The following is a 15,246-nucleotide window of genomic DNA, read 5'->3' on the forward strand; positions in this document are numbered from 1 at the left end:
CCAACCCTTTTGACAAGATGGATTCCACGTTACAGATTTGTCTTGGTTTTTGTAAGGAAAGCGCGACGTTTGAGGATCCAATCCGTGCGCTCGCCTGGCTCTGGCTTGATTTCGCCCACACGTCTGTTTCTGCTTGGTGCTGCCATGCGATCCCGTCGAGTACATGTAGCCGTCAACTGGCAGGGGCAACCAGCGCCGGCAGCGGGGCCGCCGAGGATCTGACAGAGTTCAGAGCCACATATGACACACTCTGCGAGTACCCGATGCCACGAGAATGACAGCAAACTCTGGTGTCGATTTGTCACAGCCCATGAAGAGGGTGCAAATATTGCAGCGACGCAGCTCTCTAGCGTGCGATCTACCAGGCTTCGATTCAAGCTGTTGCGGGCCGCATATCTTAAGTTACATTATTTTTGCAGCGGGCACGGCCGCACGCCGAAGATGGCTGTGCATACTTGCACGGCGCGTGGATTCTGCTGCGTCGTGAGCCACGTGCAACGCTATAGACATGCGCTGCAGTGTGTCTGGCATAGAACCGCAAAGCTTGCCAACGCCTCAGGACATGACGTCCTTGCTTAGCACTACCTGTGTCGATGTGTGAATTACGCTTCCATGCCAACACACGACGACGCGTGTGTACGCGAGCAATCGACTCTTTCGCCTGCTGCTGCAGTTGCCGATGACGAAAGTCGAGCGGGACAACGTCGCAGCCAGTTCTTCGTGGTTGAAATTACCATTCGACACCGATGCATCTGAATAAACCATTGGCAAGGTTCGACACGCGAACCTCACGTCGAAGATCACTCAGCTCAAGGTAGACTCGTTGCTCACCCGCATATACATGTTATATTCTGTGCATGCAGCATACCCAAGGAGGCATTCATGTGCGCACTGTGCTGTCCAAGTGAGAGGCATCGTGTCCATGCGTGCATACGAAGCTGCGACAGCGCGGCTGGATGATGCTAACGAGCTCTCATTGCGAAAACTATGTGCCAGCGATCTACCGCTGGGCATTAATATTCTTTGCTGCAGCTAGGGCCAAACTGAATGATAGCTGCCCAAAGCCTGCGAGATACATCAAATACTTAGCTTCAATGACCTAACATAGTCGACGAGCCGTTCGCAAATTGAGGCACCTACCCGACAGTACTCCAACGACTGTAGAGGGCAGGGTACCGTGATGTATCCCTATGGGACTCACGACGATGACACGGTTGTTGACAAGCTCCAAAGCACGGAGGATGGTTGGTGAGTCGGAGAGACTCCCTGTAAGGATCGAAAGGACACAAGTTTTAGGACACTCTGAAGGCTCAAATAAATTGAAACGCGTGCCAAACGTACCAACCCAACACAGCACGATGATCTCGTTCTCCTTGGCATTGAGCAACCAGTCAAGGATGACACCTTCGTGGTTGGAATCGTGCGTGATGAGTGAGATCTCTTCATCTACCGCCAAGTCCTGCACCTCCCGCAGCAACTCGGCCTTGGTAATATCGCCCCTTATATCATCGAATACACATCATGTCAACATATTGTAACATGCCGTCACTTTTTGCAGAAACAGCCCACCCTGTCCACGAGCTCCTCGTAAAGCTGCAGGGCCCGTGAATCAACAGAACCTCTGTAATTCCGTCGCAAGATCGGTGCAAGAAATCCGTTGCTGTATCAGAGTCGAGTGTGGTTTCTGCAGCCCTGAGCAGACTATTTTCCGCAGGCGGGGAAGAGTTTTCGGTGCTTGTAGCGACAGGACCAGAAGGAGTAGCATTGACACTAATACCATCCGAAATTGACGTTTCGGTATTGCCTGGCGCCATTTCGGGGTCCAAATTGCGCACAGGACTTGTCGGTGGCTCAGACACCGCGTCATATGCTCCTTCCGATAGACCCCATGACCTTCGCGCATACCGTTTGTGCTCGTAGCCGGAGAAGTACTGACGAACCTGAGGCGGCAAACTGTAGCAGCCTCGCATGTGCTTACACCAGCGCTCCTTGCTCCTAGTGGTGAACACTTTGTTGCAGTGGCGGCATCGCGTCGTACGCGCCTTGCCCTTGCCGTCGTGAACTACGTGCTCATCGATGGAACTCATTTATCTGTTTCCTTTGCGTAAACTTTAGGTATACCACACTATCGATACACCATTGTTACAATTAAAAAAGATCCGCACAACTTTTGAATCTTAGATTTATCTTTCTATCCAAAAAGCTACTACTAGTACAAGTTGTAGATCACGAATAGTAATAAGAGATCGCTTGATTGAATGCTGCACCACAGTCTCACCTATCGTCATCGTTGCAAGTGAACTGCGGATCTGATACCTTTCGCATGGCTTCCGTAATAGCAATGAAGTACGCATGGTGTTCAACTCTGTTGGTGGCCAAAATCGTCGATTCATCAGTGGCAGCAACAGCGAACTGGTCTGCAGCCTCGACAAACGTCATGGCATCCAACTCATCGTAACTCAATCCCGTCATCTCCATGAACTTGCGAATGCGAAAATCACGAGGCAATTTGCCCACTGTCACACCCTCAGGTGACTTGACAGTATCACCATCCACAACGTCAGCATTAAGCTCTGGGTCTGCCGTCATACTGCGGCGGTTCCAGTTGGCCGAACCAATGGACAGATACACGTCGTCGATGATCACAAGTTTCGTGTGAATCAGCAGTTTCCGTTCTGGCTTGGTCGTGTAGATTTTAAACTTGTTCGGATACTTTGAACGGATGGGCTCGACCATTTGATACAGATACTTGATGTAGCCAGCATTCGTGAACGCATTCGTTTGCTCTTTGGTGACGACGATAAGTCGCTGGATCCGCGGCATCACCTCCATGAGTGCGTCAAGTAGTTCTGGTACGAACACAAAGTACTGGTCTTCGACGTAGATAAAGTTCTTCGCATTCTTGATAGCCTTGATACGAGCATGGAACAGTGAGTTCTCACCTTTAGGGGCAAACTCCTTGTAGTGTTTGTATTGACAGCTGAAGGTTCGTGTGATCTGGACACTTTGGTTGCCGAGATTGGAGGTCCTGCTGCTGCTGGCGTAGTCGAGTGACGGGATTTTCTCGAACGTAGGGTTTTCAAAGTCAAGAAGTTCGTCATCTAGACTGCGACACGGCAAATAGTCCGAGTTCCATCGGGCTATGAAATTATTCGCAACATCTTTCGCGGCTGGTCCGTGGATTCGGATGTGTCCATCGACCCAGCCCTTACTCTTGTAGGTGATGTTCCCCGCATCTCGGATTGCGGTATTGTTATGGTGGATGGTGTCCCACCGATCGATGGCAAGTTCCATCCCACCCACGTACGCAATGGGCTGGGCTTTTTTATCGGAGGAGCTGTCTGTTGCGATGACCAGTGTTTTCTGGTGGTGAGAGGCTATGAGATCGATGCGGTCATCGAAAATGTAAACGGCTTTTGCTCCGTTGACTGAAGATGGCGGGATAGTGTTGATAGCGTCGCGAGCCTTGATGTTGTATGGCATGTAAGCGCCTGCAATACTCGCCCAGCCTAGAATGTTCACGTTTCCCCCTCGTTCCACGACGCCCGCGAACACTTGCTTGAAACCAGTCTTTGTCCCGGTCGGATCAACGTCGGGCTTGAGTGGAACGAGGGATGCCAACCATGCAGCAAGCATGACCCGATCGCCTTCCTTCGTCGAGCTGAGGTCGTCGTAGACTGCATTGTAGAATTCGTTGGTCGCCGTGTAAGAAGTCACGTTGTTGCCGGTTGTGTACACTGCCATGTCGCTCCTTGGTACGCCACCCCGCGAGTCCGTGATCTCCTGTTCGGTGAGAAACCAGTCTTTGGGATCGAGGAGAGGTTGCTGGGCAATAATGTCCGATTCATCGACGCTGTTGCCACTTGCACGAGATTTATCACGGCGACTTGAGCCATCAGTATCGTCAAACCACGACAAAAACGAAAAAGCCGATGAAGGAGTCGGCACCAGTATTGACGCGATAATAAACGCTGCGACGATCATAGCTCAAGAACTCACGACCCCCCTAGGAGTGCCTCCGCAATACCTTTGTATTCGAACACGCAGGTGAGAAGGTTATTGGGACAACGAGAAAAAGGATAACGCTATCGACCTTGTGATGCTGAGTCTGAATCCTTTCACCGCCAATTTTTGCGTCCAACAGCTTAAAAGAAAATGTGCACGAGCGAGGAGGGCAGGGCAGGCGTTCGTAATCGCCACACCTGTTTATTGATGACCAGAAGGTACCATACAGAAAAAGTCGCTATTGGAAAAAAATATTTTCAAAACAGTTAATTTTTTTAATTACAAGCTTTAGGCAGATAATTGCCGGAACTATTATACTTGTGAAAATAAAGATTGAAAATAAGTATAAGTCAGTCACTCCTATTTTATGTTGACGTCCTGTACAATTGGGACGTTCCATAGTTAAGCACCCCATTACTTTACAGCTGAGGGGTGAGAGGGGGAAATTAATTGGTAAGCTGGTGGTCATAGGGAGACATTGAGAGCATATTTCAAGTCTGGGAATTACTTTCGACGAGATTGTACAGAAGCCTCTCTCAATAAGCGTAGCTCGCGTTTTGCATGCCTTGTCATATCTTCTGATTTGGATTTGACGATATAGATAATTTAAATCCAGCTCTTAGCATTCCTCTGGAAATATATCGACAGTTCCCTGTCTAGCCCCCTACACTTATGGAAATTCTACTTGAAGTAAAAGTTCAGATCAACAAATCTGTCGACAAGATCCCATATTCGTATGGTGACCATACTTATTCCAGGTATGGTCTTCGATAATAACAGTCATATGATATGATACGACTACCGTACTCGAGATCTCCTACTACAGAAATCAAATGTATGAATTGTCGTATTGCGTGCTCTTGCAATTTTGGATGGACAACCGTTGTACTTAGTTTTGGTAAAGTCCTTTTTCGTCTATTTTTCTATTATCACTTTTGACCCTTTTCTACAGAATGAATTAGGAGATCTCCAATATGATACCGAGGGATTGACGGTATCGTAGCCCTGTGTGCGGGTACCGTTTAACGTACCGGTACCAGCACGCAGGGCAGCATTGACAATGAGCGCAGCAACAGCATCCGCCCAGTCGAACTGGGCGGATGATATCGCTGAACTGGGCCAGTTCATAGGCCTGGGTTATGTAACTGTTGATTTTGATAATACACTGAAACAAAAATACCAGCTGTTGTAGATCCGGTGCATGTATCTAGACGATCAGATACATAAACGGTGCGACTGAAATCGTAATCTTGTGTCACTCATATCTAGTACCATATTAGATTATCTTAATACCTACTGTACACAATCGCTTCACTACATGTATGTAGACAGAACATGCAAAACACATGCATGTACTGTCCAAACACACAGTCAATCAATTGTCTTGGCTAAGGTATACTTTTGACCTCCAATGCGTCGCAATAAGGCATAATTGAGTCTCACAGGTAGTCGCAACGCTCCACAGTTGCGCGGCGTTTGCACCGCCAACTTCGCTTCGCTCGTGGCGGGCAAGGATCCCGCGCGGATTAGATTGTAAGTTCTTGTTTCGGAACCTACTCCGGCCTACGCGCCGTCCCCTGACAGACCTCCGCTGCGCTCCGGTTGTCATGGCGCCTCTCTAAGGCCTCATAGCGCGGCTATGGTCATCCACGTCGCCCATCCTTCTGTGTGAAACAATGTGGGTCCGTACTATTTCTCTCATGTATTTAAAACCATTTGGTCCACCAAAATTTGAATCAAATTTATCTCATATAATTAAAAAAAATTAAAAAAAACTCCACAACTACGAAAGTTGAAATAGGCTATTGAATTTGAACAACGTATGGTTGGGAGAAAGCATGTTGCTTTACCGACTTGAAGTCGGCGACTTCCGCGGTGGGCGTTGGTCAGCCAAGAGCTCTTCTCTCTCCATGAGAGTTCCCAGGTCATCATTTACACCTTATTTCTAGGCAGTTCGGGGCACTTGCTTCGAATATGGCCCTCCTTTCCACACAAATAGCAAGTGAGGGCTTTCTTCTTCGTTTTTGCGCTTAGAACACCTTTCTTCGAGCTTGCAATACCAGCAGAGTTTTGCGAATTCTTGGCACTCGAAAAATCAGTCTGCTTTGCCAGAAGATTGGCCGCGGCGCTCAATGCCAGCGATATCGACTGATTCCAGAAGCCTACGACAGAATTCACCAGTTGGTATTCTTACTTGGCAAAGTTGTTAACGTGGCTTTGGCTTGACGCACCTGACAGCACACCAACAACACTCGCTGGCAAAGGTCCATGGTCCACATTGTTCGGACTCACGATAATGACGCGGGACTGAATAAGCCCCAGAGCGTGAACCACAAACGGCGACTTGGCTAAACTAACTGGAAAATATACAAACAGAGTCATTATCATCAGCGTCAACAGTTACAATATAGCACTGCGCGATCTTACTGTTCCAGCATAACACGACCACTTGGTCTTCACGTGCTTCCAGCAGCATATGCAAGATGATTTTCTCCGAGTCATACTCGCGGTGTTTGACCACAATCTTCTGGTCGTCAGCTAGAGCTTGAATCTGGTGCTGTAGCTCTTTCCTCTTTATATCTCCCCTGCAAAAAAGCACATCAGTATTCACTACCAACAACAAAAAAAAGCTTAACTCACCCAGTCCAAACTCCCCGTACGAAGCTGCAAGGGCCCTGTAGTAGCAGCACATTCACCAGTGCATTATCCCTCATGATCGATTGACCCACACTGCTATCTGTGCTTGAGATCTCCTCCACCACCTTGGGCTTCTGAGCAGCTCTAGTAACCGGAGGCTGCACAGCTCCTCTCTCCTTAGGCACCTCCTCGTGCTCTCTTATCCTCGTTCTTTTGTTGAAAGCAGTCACATCTTCTTCCACACTGGCCGATGACGTGTCGCCCCCGTACTCTGCCACGTCTTCCCCGAAGAGGGTCGACATCTCTGCATAATATCACCTGTCAATTCATTTGGAAAAAAAAAACATTTAAACAAATAAATTTAACCCGCATACCAGCGTGCAGGAGATTGATATCATGTTGCGCCTCTGTCTGCTGTGAGGTAGCCGCACGCGTGGCATCGTCCAGAGTGAGTTTCTCTGTAGGCGACGAGGGCGTTTTGAGCACGTTCAGGTCGATCTCAAACGGATTGGATGGCGTTTTCGCTCCTGTGGAGGACAGACAACGCCATGCACGAGGCTGCAGCAGCAAGGAGCGCGATGGGAGGGCGCCACGGCGACCACCAGCGCCCGTCAGGGCTAAGACGAGCCTTGCCGACCGCATGCTCACTTTTTGAGCGGTTGCTGGTATATCGGTGATTACCGGTATGAGTTGCATGAAGCTGAGTGGCAAGGTCGCGGTGGTCACCGGCGCATCCGGAGGCATTGGCGCCGGTATGTGAACTGCAGTAGATATCGGTTTGCTGGCGCTGGCTTACTATTTATACGTTGATGTAATTTTGCATAGCTATCGCGCTGGAGCTTGTGAACGCTGGAGCTAAGGTGACAATCGGTGCTCGTCGACTGGAGGCGCTGGAGAATGTCAAGGCGGACATCGAGGCGAAGACTGGGCAGAGTGGGAATGTTCTCATCGTCCTGGCGGATGTCACGAGCCCCGAACAGGTGATATAGGTATACTGAGAAGAATGGGGATGGCTAGAGACTGAAGAATACCGTCTTCGTAGATGCAAAACCTCGTGGACAAGGCGGAGGAGGCCTTTGGGCCAGTGGATATCCTCGTTAACAATGGTGAGGCAAGAGCACCTTTGAATGTATGGTTAAGTTGCTGAGTTTTGTGTGTGTGTGTGTGTGTGTGTGTGTGTGTGTCAGCTAATGAAGAATGTGGACCAGGATAGTTGGGAACGGGTAACCTTGATGTTATATGTGATAATGTGTGAGTCGGCCGGTAGCTGAGTGTTCTTCGTATTGGCGTAGATGATCGAGATTAATTGCAAGGGAATATTGAACGGAGTGGCCGCGGTACTGCCCGGTATGCTCGCTCGTAAGAGTGGACACATCGTCAACATTTCCTCGGATGCTGGACGCAAGGTTTTCGCTGGACTTGGCGTCTACTCTGCGACGAAAATGTTCATTGAAGGCATCTCCCAGGCATTGCGCCTTGAAAACTGCGGCAGTGGATTGCGAGTGACCTCGATTCAGGTATGTTACGGCTTGCTAGACATTTCTAAAAAAAATACGATGCGTTAACTAACCACATTTTTTGTAGCCTGGAGATGTCACGACGTCCTTAGTAGACCATGCCAATGCCGTCAGCGGCGTCGACGAAGAAGCCACGAAGATGTTCAATGACGAGCCAGGTACAGTATGCCATTCCCAATGTTTTCATTTGCAATTGTGAAAGATAGCTAACTTCTTTTACAACAACTTGCAGAATGCGAAGAGCTCCAGTCTGAAGACGTTGGTCGCGCTGTATTGTACGCCGTCATGCAGCCGCCACACGTGGCTGTGAACGAAGTTTTGGTGCAGCCACGCGACAGGTCCGTTTAGATCCTTACGAAATCTAAAGCTTTTAAAGTCAACTGCAATAATGCACCCCGTTTTCGCGGGGGTGGACCATACAGGATTTGCTAACGCATCAGGTTTCAGCAATGAAACCCGAGGAGTTTTTGGAAAAAGGAGCATAATTTTCCGGGAGTTTATCATAGGTCCGAGGGCGTGAAAATAGAATGTACTTCGTAGTACTGTATTGTGAATTCCGTCCAAATTTGCCGATTTTGGGTCTGTTTGAGGAGCGGGAGGACAAAGTCTTTTCTTGTCACCTTATTTCGTACTTAAACGGATCATTTTACGGAATTGTAAACGCTGGGCGATTTGGGGGAGATAGAACCGCCCATGACAATTTTGAGTAGAATTCACAAAACCATTATCAAAAACAATGAGCTCAAAAGACCGGTATACCGGTATCTACACCGCTAAAAAAACGGAAATCATTATTTTGACGATGAGCAGCAACACGCAGTTGAGTGGCAAAGTGGCGGTGATCACTGGCGCCTCGGGCGGCATCGGTGCCGGTGTGTGGCCCCCCATGCGTCTCCACCTGAATGTATTCTATCTCCCACTTATATTAATCCTCGTAATTCTGCGCAGCCATCGCGCTGGAGCTTGCAACGGCAGGTGCCAAGATCGCGCTTGGAGCTCGACGTCTCGAAGCGCTAGAGACAGTCAAGACGGACATCGAACAGAAGATCGGAGCCATCGGCAGCGTCCTTATCGTGCAGACGGACGTAACCAAGCGACAGGAGGTGCAGAACCTCGTGACTAAAGCGGAAGAGACCTTCGGGGCCGTCGATATCCTCGTGAACAACGGTACAGATGCTGCCAATACCGTCTCAACGATCCTATTGAGACTTACCCTCATGTTTTGCAGCTGGTGTGATGCCCTTTGAGCTCATGAAGAACGTTAACCAGGACAGTTGGGAGCGGGTAAGTTGAGTTCAGAGTCTGTTCTCATTTAGTTTTTAATGTTTTAATGCTCTTTGCAGACGATCGACATCAACTGCAAGGGAACACTCAACGGTGTGGCGGCTGTGCTGCCAAAGATGCTGGCCCGTAAAAGTGGCCACATTGTCAACATCTCGTCGGATGCAGGACGCAAGGTGTTCCCCGGATTGGGAGTTTATTCTGCGTCCAAGATGTTCGTTGAGGGCATCTCTCAAGCTCTGCGTCTTGAGAACGTCGGCAGTGGACTCCGCGTGACTTCCATTCAGGTGAGTTATATTCTATTGCTACAAAGTATTGAATGAAGACGAAGACTCACGTATTTAATTGCAGCCTGGTAACGTCGCTACGGATCTAGTGAAGCACGCGAATGCTGCTAGCGGTGTGGATGAAGAGGCAATGAAGTTGTACGGTGGCCCATCCGGTAAGGGGTTTGTTGCAGTCTACTTTTTATTTTTACTATTTGCTTCGCAGTCTCTAATGATCTACCTTTATCACCGCGGAATACTCTACAGAGTGCGAGGTTCTCAAACCTGAAGATATCGGTCGAGCTGTGTTGTACGCTGTCACCCAGCCGCCATATGTGGCTGTGAACGAGATTCTGGTGGAGCCGCGCGATGAACCCATTTAGAGGAAATCTAGCACAGCTCCAAGCCATACACGAGACTTTCCAGCTCGTCCTCCATTTGCCGTGCCGAGTTTTCTAGGATACCCGAATCGTAGAATGACGCCGTCAACTTTCCATGATTCTCTGTATTCTGATTGTCATCGTCTTGTCCAAATGCACACAGGCACGCGATCGGAAGACCACGAACACAGACGCTGATACCGATGAAGAAACGCATACGCAAGTGCTGCACCATCGGAATCTCTCGAGTTCGTGGGTCGGCGAGACAATCCAAGACGACCAGAGGCTGGTTTTGCGGCTGACAAAGCACAAAATCACACAGTGATTCACGTCGTAAGATCTCGTCCTGTGCTGCTAGGTCGCGAGTACCAACGGCGTGCTCAATCAGCACGTACTCGGCGTTCACGCGGGCAATGAAAGCAGCATTTACACCAAAAGCAGCGGCAGCGAGTTCGCAGCTTCGATGCATGAGAGTGCGGTCAACTAACGTGCATGCAGGAGACACGATCACTTCCAGAAGCTTGAGTCGCTCTTCTTCACGATCGTCGTCCAGTTTAGGTAAGAAATAACCCTCATCAGCGATGGAGTCCTGGTCTAATAGACCCACATTAGAGCTCATCAAAGACGTTCGTCGATGGTCAAATCTCCTCAAGTCTTCCTCTTCTTGCTCCTTCGAGTCAACAAGACGGTAGGACGACAATCTGTCCACTGAGCTGTAGCTGCTCGCATCGGCTACAAGAGGAATCGGCTGAGCCATTCTACGCGACCTTGATGCCATGGCTACCGGGTGTAGGAATGATCTGGATACGGTATAACCTGAACGCGGGGCGTCAAACCCAGAGTACGAAGCCTCAGTGCGAGAATTGTAGCCTCCTTCCCAGCCAGAAGAATGTATGCTTGATTCGACGCTGTTGGAGTCAAGCGCTTGCAGTGACCAGATACTCTTCATACTTGACGTAGTTGAAGGCACCGCTTGCCACAGATTCTTGGTACTCCGAGCGATGGACTTGATCGAAATGATCTTGCTGTTGACAGATGCAACAAAGCGACCGGGTAGTGCTCCAATGTAGCCGTCACTCTCGATACTATCGAACTCGTGGGCACGATCACTTTCCTCAAAGTCGTCCATCATAACTGGTCCCGACAGTAACAAATCTACTGAACGTGGAGGCAACATGAAGTCTTGACCTGCCACAAGTTTCAAACTTGGTGGAAGTACTCGCAATGAGAGCGGGAGATCTGATTCTGACCCCGATTCAAGCATAGGAGTGCGTTCTCTTCGTTGACGAGACGGTGGAGCTCGACTGTTATAGTTGTTGCTGTTGTGATTGCTTGAAAACCCACGTGAACTCGTCTTCAGTCGAGCCTTATTATTGCAGAGATGGCAAATGCGAGTCTTCTGCACCTCTTTCGTCTTCACACTGACGATATTAATGGTACGTAGCGAGCTGCACGCGCCACAAATGACCTCTCCACAGAGTCGACAATGATGACGACGGCGAAAAATGGCGTTGAATCGTTTCCAGCAAATGACACAACTCGTTCTGTCCTCATTCTTCACCCACTGGTGTGGGGCTACAAGTTGACAGTCGCCAATTCTGGAAGCTGCCACAGCTGACTCCAATTTCCCAACGGATCGCAACGCCAGACGCCGTGCAATGGCTCGCGCTGCTCTAGGCGAACCGGCCAAAGGACCGTCATTTTCGTCGTGAAAAGAACTGGTCACGCACGATAGACGCAACCGGTTAGGAGCAATCTCCTCTACGATCAGTGTGTATTGCAGATCGACCTGCTGCGCCGTCTCCAGCATCGCTTCATGGGAGCGAGGAAATGGCAACCAGCTTAACGCTATTGTGCGTTTGTGTACACCGTCGGATGGACGCGCATTCAGTCCAGCCATTGACGAATTAGCTGACATGGACGTCACGGCACTATGTTCATTGTGTTGCTGGTTCTCCGGCAGAAAAATCTTAAGAGTTTGGAAGAACGTCAGGTGTTGTTCACGTAGCAATACAGACTTGCGATGGTCCTGATAAATGAACCAAACTGCTGCGTGCTGGGTGTCCATGGTCCAGTCGCTAATGGAATGTTCCCTTGTCCGCATGGACAGCAGAGCGCCATCTTTAAAGTCGCGACCGTGAAGGAGCTTCATCATAAGTCGGAATTGCTTTGTTGAGTCGAAATGCAGCAGATCAAAGGCCTCCTCGAAGCCGCACGAGGCCTCGTTGACAGCTAAATAATACACAGACGTTCCGTTGCTCACGCCTTGGCCTGTACGTTTGGCGTACAGCTCCTGGTGCTTGTCGCGACGCAAACATGTCCACTGCTCCTTCGTGCGCGTGGAATTGAGGCATACCCCCAGCACGTCCGTGATCTGCCTCATAGCACGGTGGTGCATCCTGCGAGTCTGTGCTCGGTCATGAGATAAATGCACAGACGCCGCCATGCGATTATTTGGTTTCTGGTGGTTGGAAATCTCTGGAAGTGGTGGGGATGGCGAAATGGATTGGATCAGCAATACGACGTGGATGAACTTCAGCTGGCGCGGGAAGCTTTCCAGCTCTTTAGTCAAGGATACTCGATATCGGGCTTGGAGTCAGAAGGCAACCTAGATAATTGCGACGAATACCGGGAGAGACTCTAGGAAGCGACCTTGGCGTAGCTCCCTAGTCGTGCTAAAAATCTGGTTGTTCTGTACTGTAATGGTCTAGCCAGATGGATGGCTATCCCTACGTCGCGAACGGATGCAGCCGTGTTCTCGTCCCAATATTTGCCCCAAACCAGCGCGGGTGTGGCAGATGGCAGAGACGTTGGGGTGAAGTGTTTGCTGTGACACCGGCTGGTTAATGTCAAAGCCCAAGACCACACTATCGCAGATAGAGTCTCTATTAAAGATCCTCTACAGGAGATGGCCAATGCCGGACCAGCTAGCCGACCAGCTTCTTCGCAGCCACAGACAACGGAAGGGCCACGAACTTGTCGCGGCACTGCAGAGTCTCACCTCGGGCTTGAGTTATTAATACCAGTAGCTGCAGTGACGAACTTGATCTGTTTATTCGCTGCTCTGGTGAGCACGAAGATGACAAGAATTCAAGCGATCAGTCAACTTGCATCGGCCGACACGGCCTTAAACGCCGTTTCACTGCTGTTTAACCGGGTAATACGTCAGCAGCCGTTTACATCGGGCTCATGCTCGCCATCCCGGCACTTCCCAGCTTCCAACGCTTTGTCGGGTACCCGGAGCGTCGCCCTCGCCCTTGGTCAGCAGTTCTTGTCTTCAGGGAGCCGCGTCGTTCCAGGGCGTAACTTCGTACTGAGCTTCTGTAACTTACAGACTGCAAGGCAACATACCGAAAAATCACCACTAGATGCTCTAACGAGAGCCCCCCCCCCCCCCCCACCCGGGGTGATTGGGTGTTAGAACTCCACTCACAAACTAATTGGGTGCGGATTACTTCTGAGCGGCAACATGCCCCCCCCCCCCCCCCACCCCCCCCTCCCCCTCTCTCCAGCACACACATCGTGCCCCACTGCAATCCATACAGTCAAGCAGGCGCCTTCGGAAAGCTGTACGTACGTCACAACGCTTCGGGCGGTGCTGCTAACATGCCTAACGCATACCTAACCGGTGTTAGTGCTGAACGCGCTCCCAGACAACTTTATCGCTGCCATGTTTAAAGCGTGTTCGATGCAAGTTAAGTGCTTTGCTCTGTTTGCCGCTCCTTTCGTTTAGTCGAACCTCCGGAATGGAAGCGAGGGAAGGCTTGAGTGGTCAATTGAACCTTCTAACATACCGTCGTTCCGCTGTGAAGGCTACTTCGGGAATAGTGTACAAACCCACTGCGCTGTGTCAAGAGCATAATGCGGTGGCGCCAAGCGCAACTATTATCAATGGATACTTGTACAGCACTCGTCAGGCTTAACACGACAGATATCTCCGCTACTGGTGATGAATTCGTCCACAGTTGATGGACGTGCGCGCAATCGAGGGCATTGATTTGCGATAAAAGCACTTTTTTCATTGCGTTTTGACCGTAATCGTCGGACGCACCTACCAAAGCTCGATCTGGACCGCCAAACACGTTGCCACAGTTGACATGACCAAAACGTGATTTGTCTGGGATTCGGTTCAACGATGATGGCCACTTGGCTTTCTTTCAAGAAAGCAGCTTTTTTTTAGCCCTTTCTTCCCTCTTGCAGCAAAACTTGACTGGCACAGAGCCTCTTTTCGACAGCACAAACGGCTCGATTGTATGCATTGCAGACTGCCGGTTGCTTGAAGCATGCACGTTACACCCCAGCCCGCCAACGAGTGCAAGTTGTCACGTGACGAGGCTGCCTTCGCGTTGCCATTCCAATCTTCAGTTTCCGCCTCGAAAGCGCAAACAAAGCAACTGAAGATATCAGACAAAAGCAAGTCTCAGATACAGTAGGTCTCAGCAATTACTAGTACTCAACTCCCACCACGTCAGTGCGAATGGAATCAAACAATGTCAAACGAGTTGGGGCAAGCACCGCGCCGTTAGAAACTGCGTTGCTCGATACACATGTACGAGATCGGTCCCCAACTTGCCACGTCAGGCGCGACCGGCCGCCGTGCTGAGCGAGCGGGTTCGAGGCTCCAGGTTGGTTGCGAAAGCCGGGCCTCGCGGCGAATAAAAGGCAATCCGTCCGCTTTCTTGCCCGCCCACGGCAACAGGTGCCTTTCCCGCGAGGAGCTAATCCTGAACGTCGGAAATTCAGCACGAAAACTGCCGAGTAGATAGAGTGTTTCTGACAACTGCGCTCGCAAACGTGTTTGCTAGCGATGGTCACAGGCTCTCTCGACGGCAGCAGCAATAGCCATTACTGTATCCACAGGACGGAAGTAGGTGGTTAGCGTATCCGTCACCGGCGGACAGTCGGACCCGCAGTTGTTTGCTTGCTTGGTAGGTTTTACTTTTCTTGAATTAGGACCACTCTCTTCCGGTTAGGTTCGACTTTTCTCCCGCTTAAGTGTATTTTACGTCGCCTCTTCAATCTTGTTCTCTTACATTTTCCAAGACTGCGGCCAAATTTTATGGATAACGGACGACACTTAACCTGAAAACCACCTGTTGAACTTCAGCCCGCCACGCGATGCGATTGGCTGAATCGCCTCGCCATCATCCACGGAAACCG

The 15,246-nt window shown here is 50.0% G+C and overlaps 8 protein-coding genes across 12 annotated transcripts; 4 read left to right on the forward strand and 4 right to left on the reverse strand.

Moving 5' to 3' along the window:
* Positions 1 to 131: 131 nt before the first annotated feature.
* PPTG_23939 lies at positions 132 to 2,165 on the forward strand. Of its 2 annotated transcripts, XM_008914103.1 has the most exons (3): positions 241 to 772; positions 864 to 1,487; positions 1,559 to 2,165. In XM_008914103.1, the coding sequence occupies exon 1, from the start codon at positions 241 to 243 to the stop codon at positions 577 to 579; it is 339 nt and encodes a 112-aa protein (XP_008912351.1). In that variant the 3' UTR covers positions 580 to 772; positions 864 to 1,487; positions 1,559 to 2,165. The 2 variants fall into 2 exon arrangements, with proteins under 2 accessions (XP_008912350.1, XP_008912351.1); XM_008914102.1 differs by having other exon boundaries at positions 132 to 1,487.
* PPTG_16555 lies at positions 790 to 2,105 on the reverse strand. 2 transcript variants are annotated; one of them, XM_008914104.1, is made up of 4 exons: positions 1,570 to 2,105; positions 1,342 to 1,499; positions 1,141 to 1,266; positions 790 to 1,065 (listed from the first exon to the last, which is right to left on the reverse strand). In XM_008914104.1, the coding sequence occupies exons 1-4, from the start codon at positions 2,085 to 2,087 to the stop codon at positions 1,001 to 1,003; spliced, it is 867 nt and encodes a 288-aa protein (XP_008912352.1). In that variant the 5' UTR covers positions 2,088 to 2,105; the 3' UTR covers positions 790 to 1,000. The 2 variants fall into 2 exon arrangements, with proteins under 2 accessions (XP_008912352.1, XP_008912353.1); XM_008914105.1 differs by having other exon boundaries at positions 790 to 1,266.
* PPTG_16556 (hypothetical protein) lies at positions 2,159 to 4,206 on the reverse strand. Its single transcript, XM_008914106.1, has 2 exons — positions 4,094 to 4,206; positions 2,159 to 4,027 (listed from the first exon to the last, which is right to left on the reverse strand). The coding sequence occupies exon 2, from the start codon at positions 3,982 to 3,984 to the stop codon at positions 2,275 to 2,277; it is 1,710 nt and encodes a 569-aa protein (XP_008912354.1). The 5' UTR covers positions 3,985 to 4,027; positions 4,094 to 4,206; the 3' UTR covers positions 2,159 to 2,274.
* Positions 4,207 to 5,748: 1,542 nt separating this feature from the next.
* Positions 5,749 to 7,813, reverse strand: PPTG_16557. Of its 2 annotated transcripts, XM_008914107.1 has the most exons (5): positions 7,017 to 7,813; positions 6,646 to 6,946; positions 6,433 to 6,590; positions 6,237 to 6,362; positions 5,749 to 6,167 (listed from the first exon to the last, which is right to left on the reverse strand). In XM_008914107.1, exons 1-5 carry the CDS (start codon positions 7,384 to 7,386, stop codon positions 5,938 to 5,940), a joined length of 1,185 nt encoding a protein of 394 aa, XP_008912355.1. In that variant the 5' UTR covers positions 7,387 to 7,813; the 3' UTR covers positions 5,749 to 5,937. The 2 variants fall into 2 exon arrangements, with proteins under 2 accessions (XP_008912355.1, XP_008912356.1); XM_008914108.1 differs by having other exon boundaries at positions 5,749 to 6,362.
* PPTG_16558 lies at positions 7,143 to 8,637 on the forward strand. Of its 2 annotated transcripts, XM_008914109.1 has the most exons (7): positions 7,143 to 7,394; positions 7,468 to 7,622; positions 7,685 to 7,748; positions 7,830 to 7,865; positions 7,935 to 8,159; positions 8,227 to 8,317; positions 8,392 to 8,637. In XM_008914109.1, the coding sequence occupies exons 2-7, from the start codon at positions 7,540 to 7,542 to the stop codon at positions 8,505 to 8,507; spliced, it is 615 nt and encodes a 204-aa protein (XP_008912357.1). In that variant the 5' UTR covers positions 7,143 to 7,394; positions 7,468 to 7,539; the 3' UTR covers positions 8,508 to 8,637. The 2 variants fall into 2 exon arrangements, with proteins under 2 accessions (XP_008912357.1, XP_008912358.1); XM_008914110.1 differs by having other exon boundaries at positions 7,468 to 7,748.
* Positions 8,638 to 8,948: 311 nt separating this feature from the next.
* On the forward strand, positions 8,949 to 11,125 carry PPTG_16559 (hypothetical protein). The gene is made up of 6 exons (XM_008914111.1): positions 8,949 to 9,031; positions 9,108 to 9,326; positions 9,388 to 9,443; positions 9,503 to 9,727; positions 9,792 to 9,882; positions 9,974 to 11,125. Exons 1-6 carry the CDS (start codon positions 8,962 to 8,964, stop codon positions 10,087 to 10,089), a joined length of 777 nt encoding a protein of 258 aa, XP_008912359.1. The 5' UTR covers positions 8,949 to 8,961; the 3' UTR covers positions 10,090 to 11,125.
* On the reverse strand, positions 9,886 to 12,973 carry PPTG_16560 (hypothetical protein). Its single transcript, XM_008914112.1, has one exon. It carries the CDS (start codon positions 12,530 to 12,532, stop codon positions 10,097 to 10,099), a length of 2,436 nt encoding a protein of 811 aa, XP_008912360.1. The 5' UTR covers positions 12,533 to 12,973; the 3' UTR covers positions 9,886 to 10,096.
* Positions 12,974 to 14,633: 1,660 nt separating this feature from the next.
* On the forward strand, positions 14,634 to 14,957 carry PPTG_23940 (hypothetical protein; the record flags this gene model as incomplete). The annotated part of the gene is made up of 2 exons (XM_008914113.1): positions 14,634 to 14,711; positions 14,892 to 14,957. The coding sequence occupies 2 exons, from the start codon at positions 14,634 to 14,636 to the stop codon at positions 14,955 to 14,957; spliced, it is 144 nt and encodes a 47-aa protein (XP_008912361.1).
* Positions 14,958 to 15,246: the final 289 nt, after the last annotated feature.

Source organism: Phytophthora parasitica, assembly GCF_000247585.1.
Source record: "Phytophthora parasitica INRA-310 unplaced genomic scaffold supercont2.58, whole genome shotgun sequence".
In the NCBI taxonomy this organism is placed as follows: domain Eukaryota; phylum Oomycota; class Peronosporomycetes; order Peronosporales; family Peronosporaceae; genus Phytophthora; species Phytophthora nicotianae.

Bases quoted from the DNA above. Each gene is read 5' to 3' on its own strand.
- PPTG_23939 (XM_008914102.1), top strand. From the start codon at position 241: ATGACACACTCTGCGAGTACCCGATGCCACGAGAATGACAGCAAACTC.
- PPTG_16555 (XM_008914104.1), bottom strand. From the start codon at position 2,087: ATGAGTTCCATCGATGAGCACGTAGTTCACGACGGCAAGGGCAAGGCG. The intron at 1,500-1,569 runs GTGGGCTGTTTC...CGATGATATAAG, and splicing joins ACGAGGAGCTCGTGGACAGG to GGGCGATATTACCAAGGCCG. The intron at 1,066-1,140 runs GTAGGTGCCTCA...TGTATCTCGCAG, and splicing joins AGTCGTTGGAGTACTGTCGG to GCTTTGGGCAGCTATCATTC.
- PPTG_16556 (XM_008914106.1), bottom strand. From the start codon at position 3,984: ATGATCGTCGCAGCGTTTATTATCGCGTCAATACTGGTGCCGACTCCT.
- PPTG_16557 (XM_008914107.1), bottom strand. From the start codon at position 7,386: ATGCCTCCGGATGCGCCGGTGACCACCGCGACCTTGCCACTCAGCTTC. The intron at 6,947-7,016 runs GTATGCGGGTTA...GATATTATGCAG, and splicing joins TATCAATCTCCTGCACGCTG to AGATGTCGACCCTCTTCGGG. The intron at 6,591-6,645 runs GTGAGTTAAGCT...GCTTTTTTGCAG, and splicing joins GTACGGGGAGTTTGGACTGG to GGGAGATATAAAGAGGAAAG.
- PPTG_16558 (XM_008914109.1), top strand. From the start codon at position 7,540: ATGTCAAGGCGGACATCGAGGCGAAGACTGGGCAGAGTGGGAATGTTC. The intron at 7,623-7,684 runs GTGATATAGGTA...CCGTCTTCGTAG, and splicing joins ATGTCACGAGCCCCGAACAG to ATGCAAAACCTCGTGGACAA. The intron at 8,318-8,391 runs GTACAGTATGCC...AACAACTTGCAG, and splicing joins GATGTTCAATGACGAGCCAG to AATGCGAAGAGCTCCAGTCT.
- PPTG_16559 (XM_008914111.1), top strand. From the start codon at position 8,962: ATGAGCAGCAACACGCAGTTGAGTGGCAAAGTGGCGGTGATCACTGGC. The intron at 9,032-9,107 runs GTGTGTGGCCCC...AATTCTGCGCAG, and splicing joins CTCGGGCGGCATCGGTGCCG to CCATCGCGCTGGAGCTTGCA. The intron at 9,883-9,973 runs GTAAGGGGTTTG...AATACTCTACAG, and splicing joins GTTGTACGGTGGCCCATCCG to AGTGCGAGGTTCTCAAACCT.
- PPTG_16560 (XM_008914112.1), bottom strand. From the start codon at position 12,532: ATGGCGGCGTCTGTGCATTTATCTCATGACCGAGCACAGACTCGCAGG.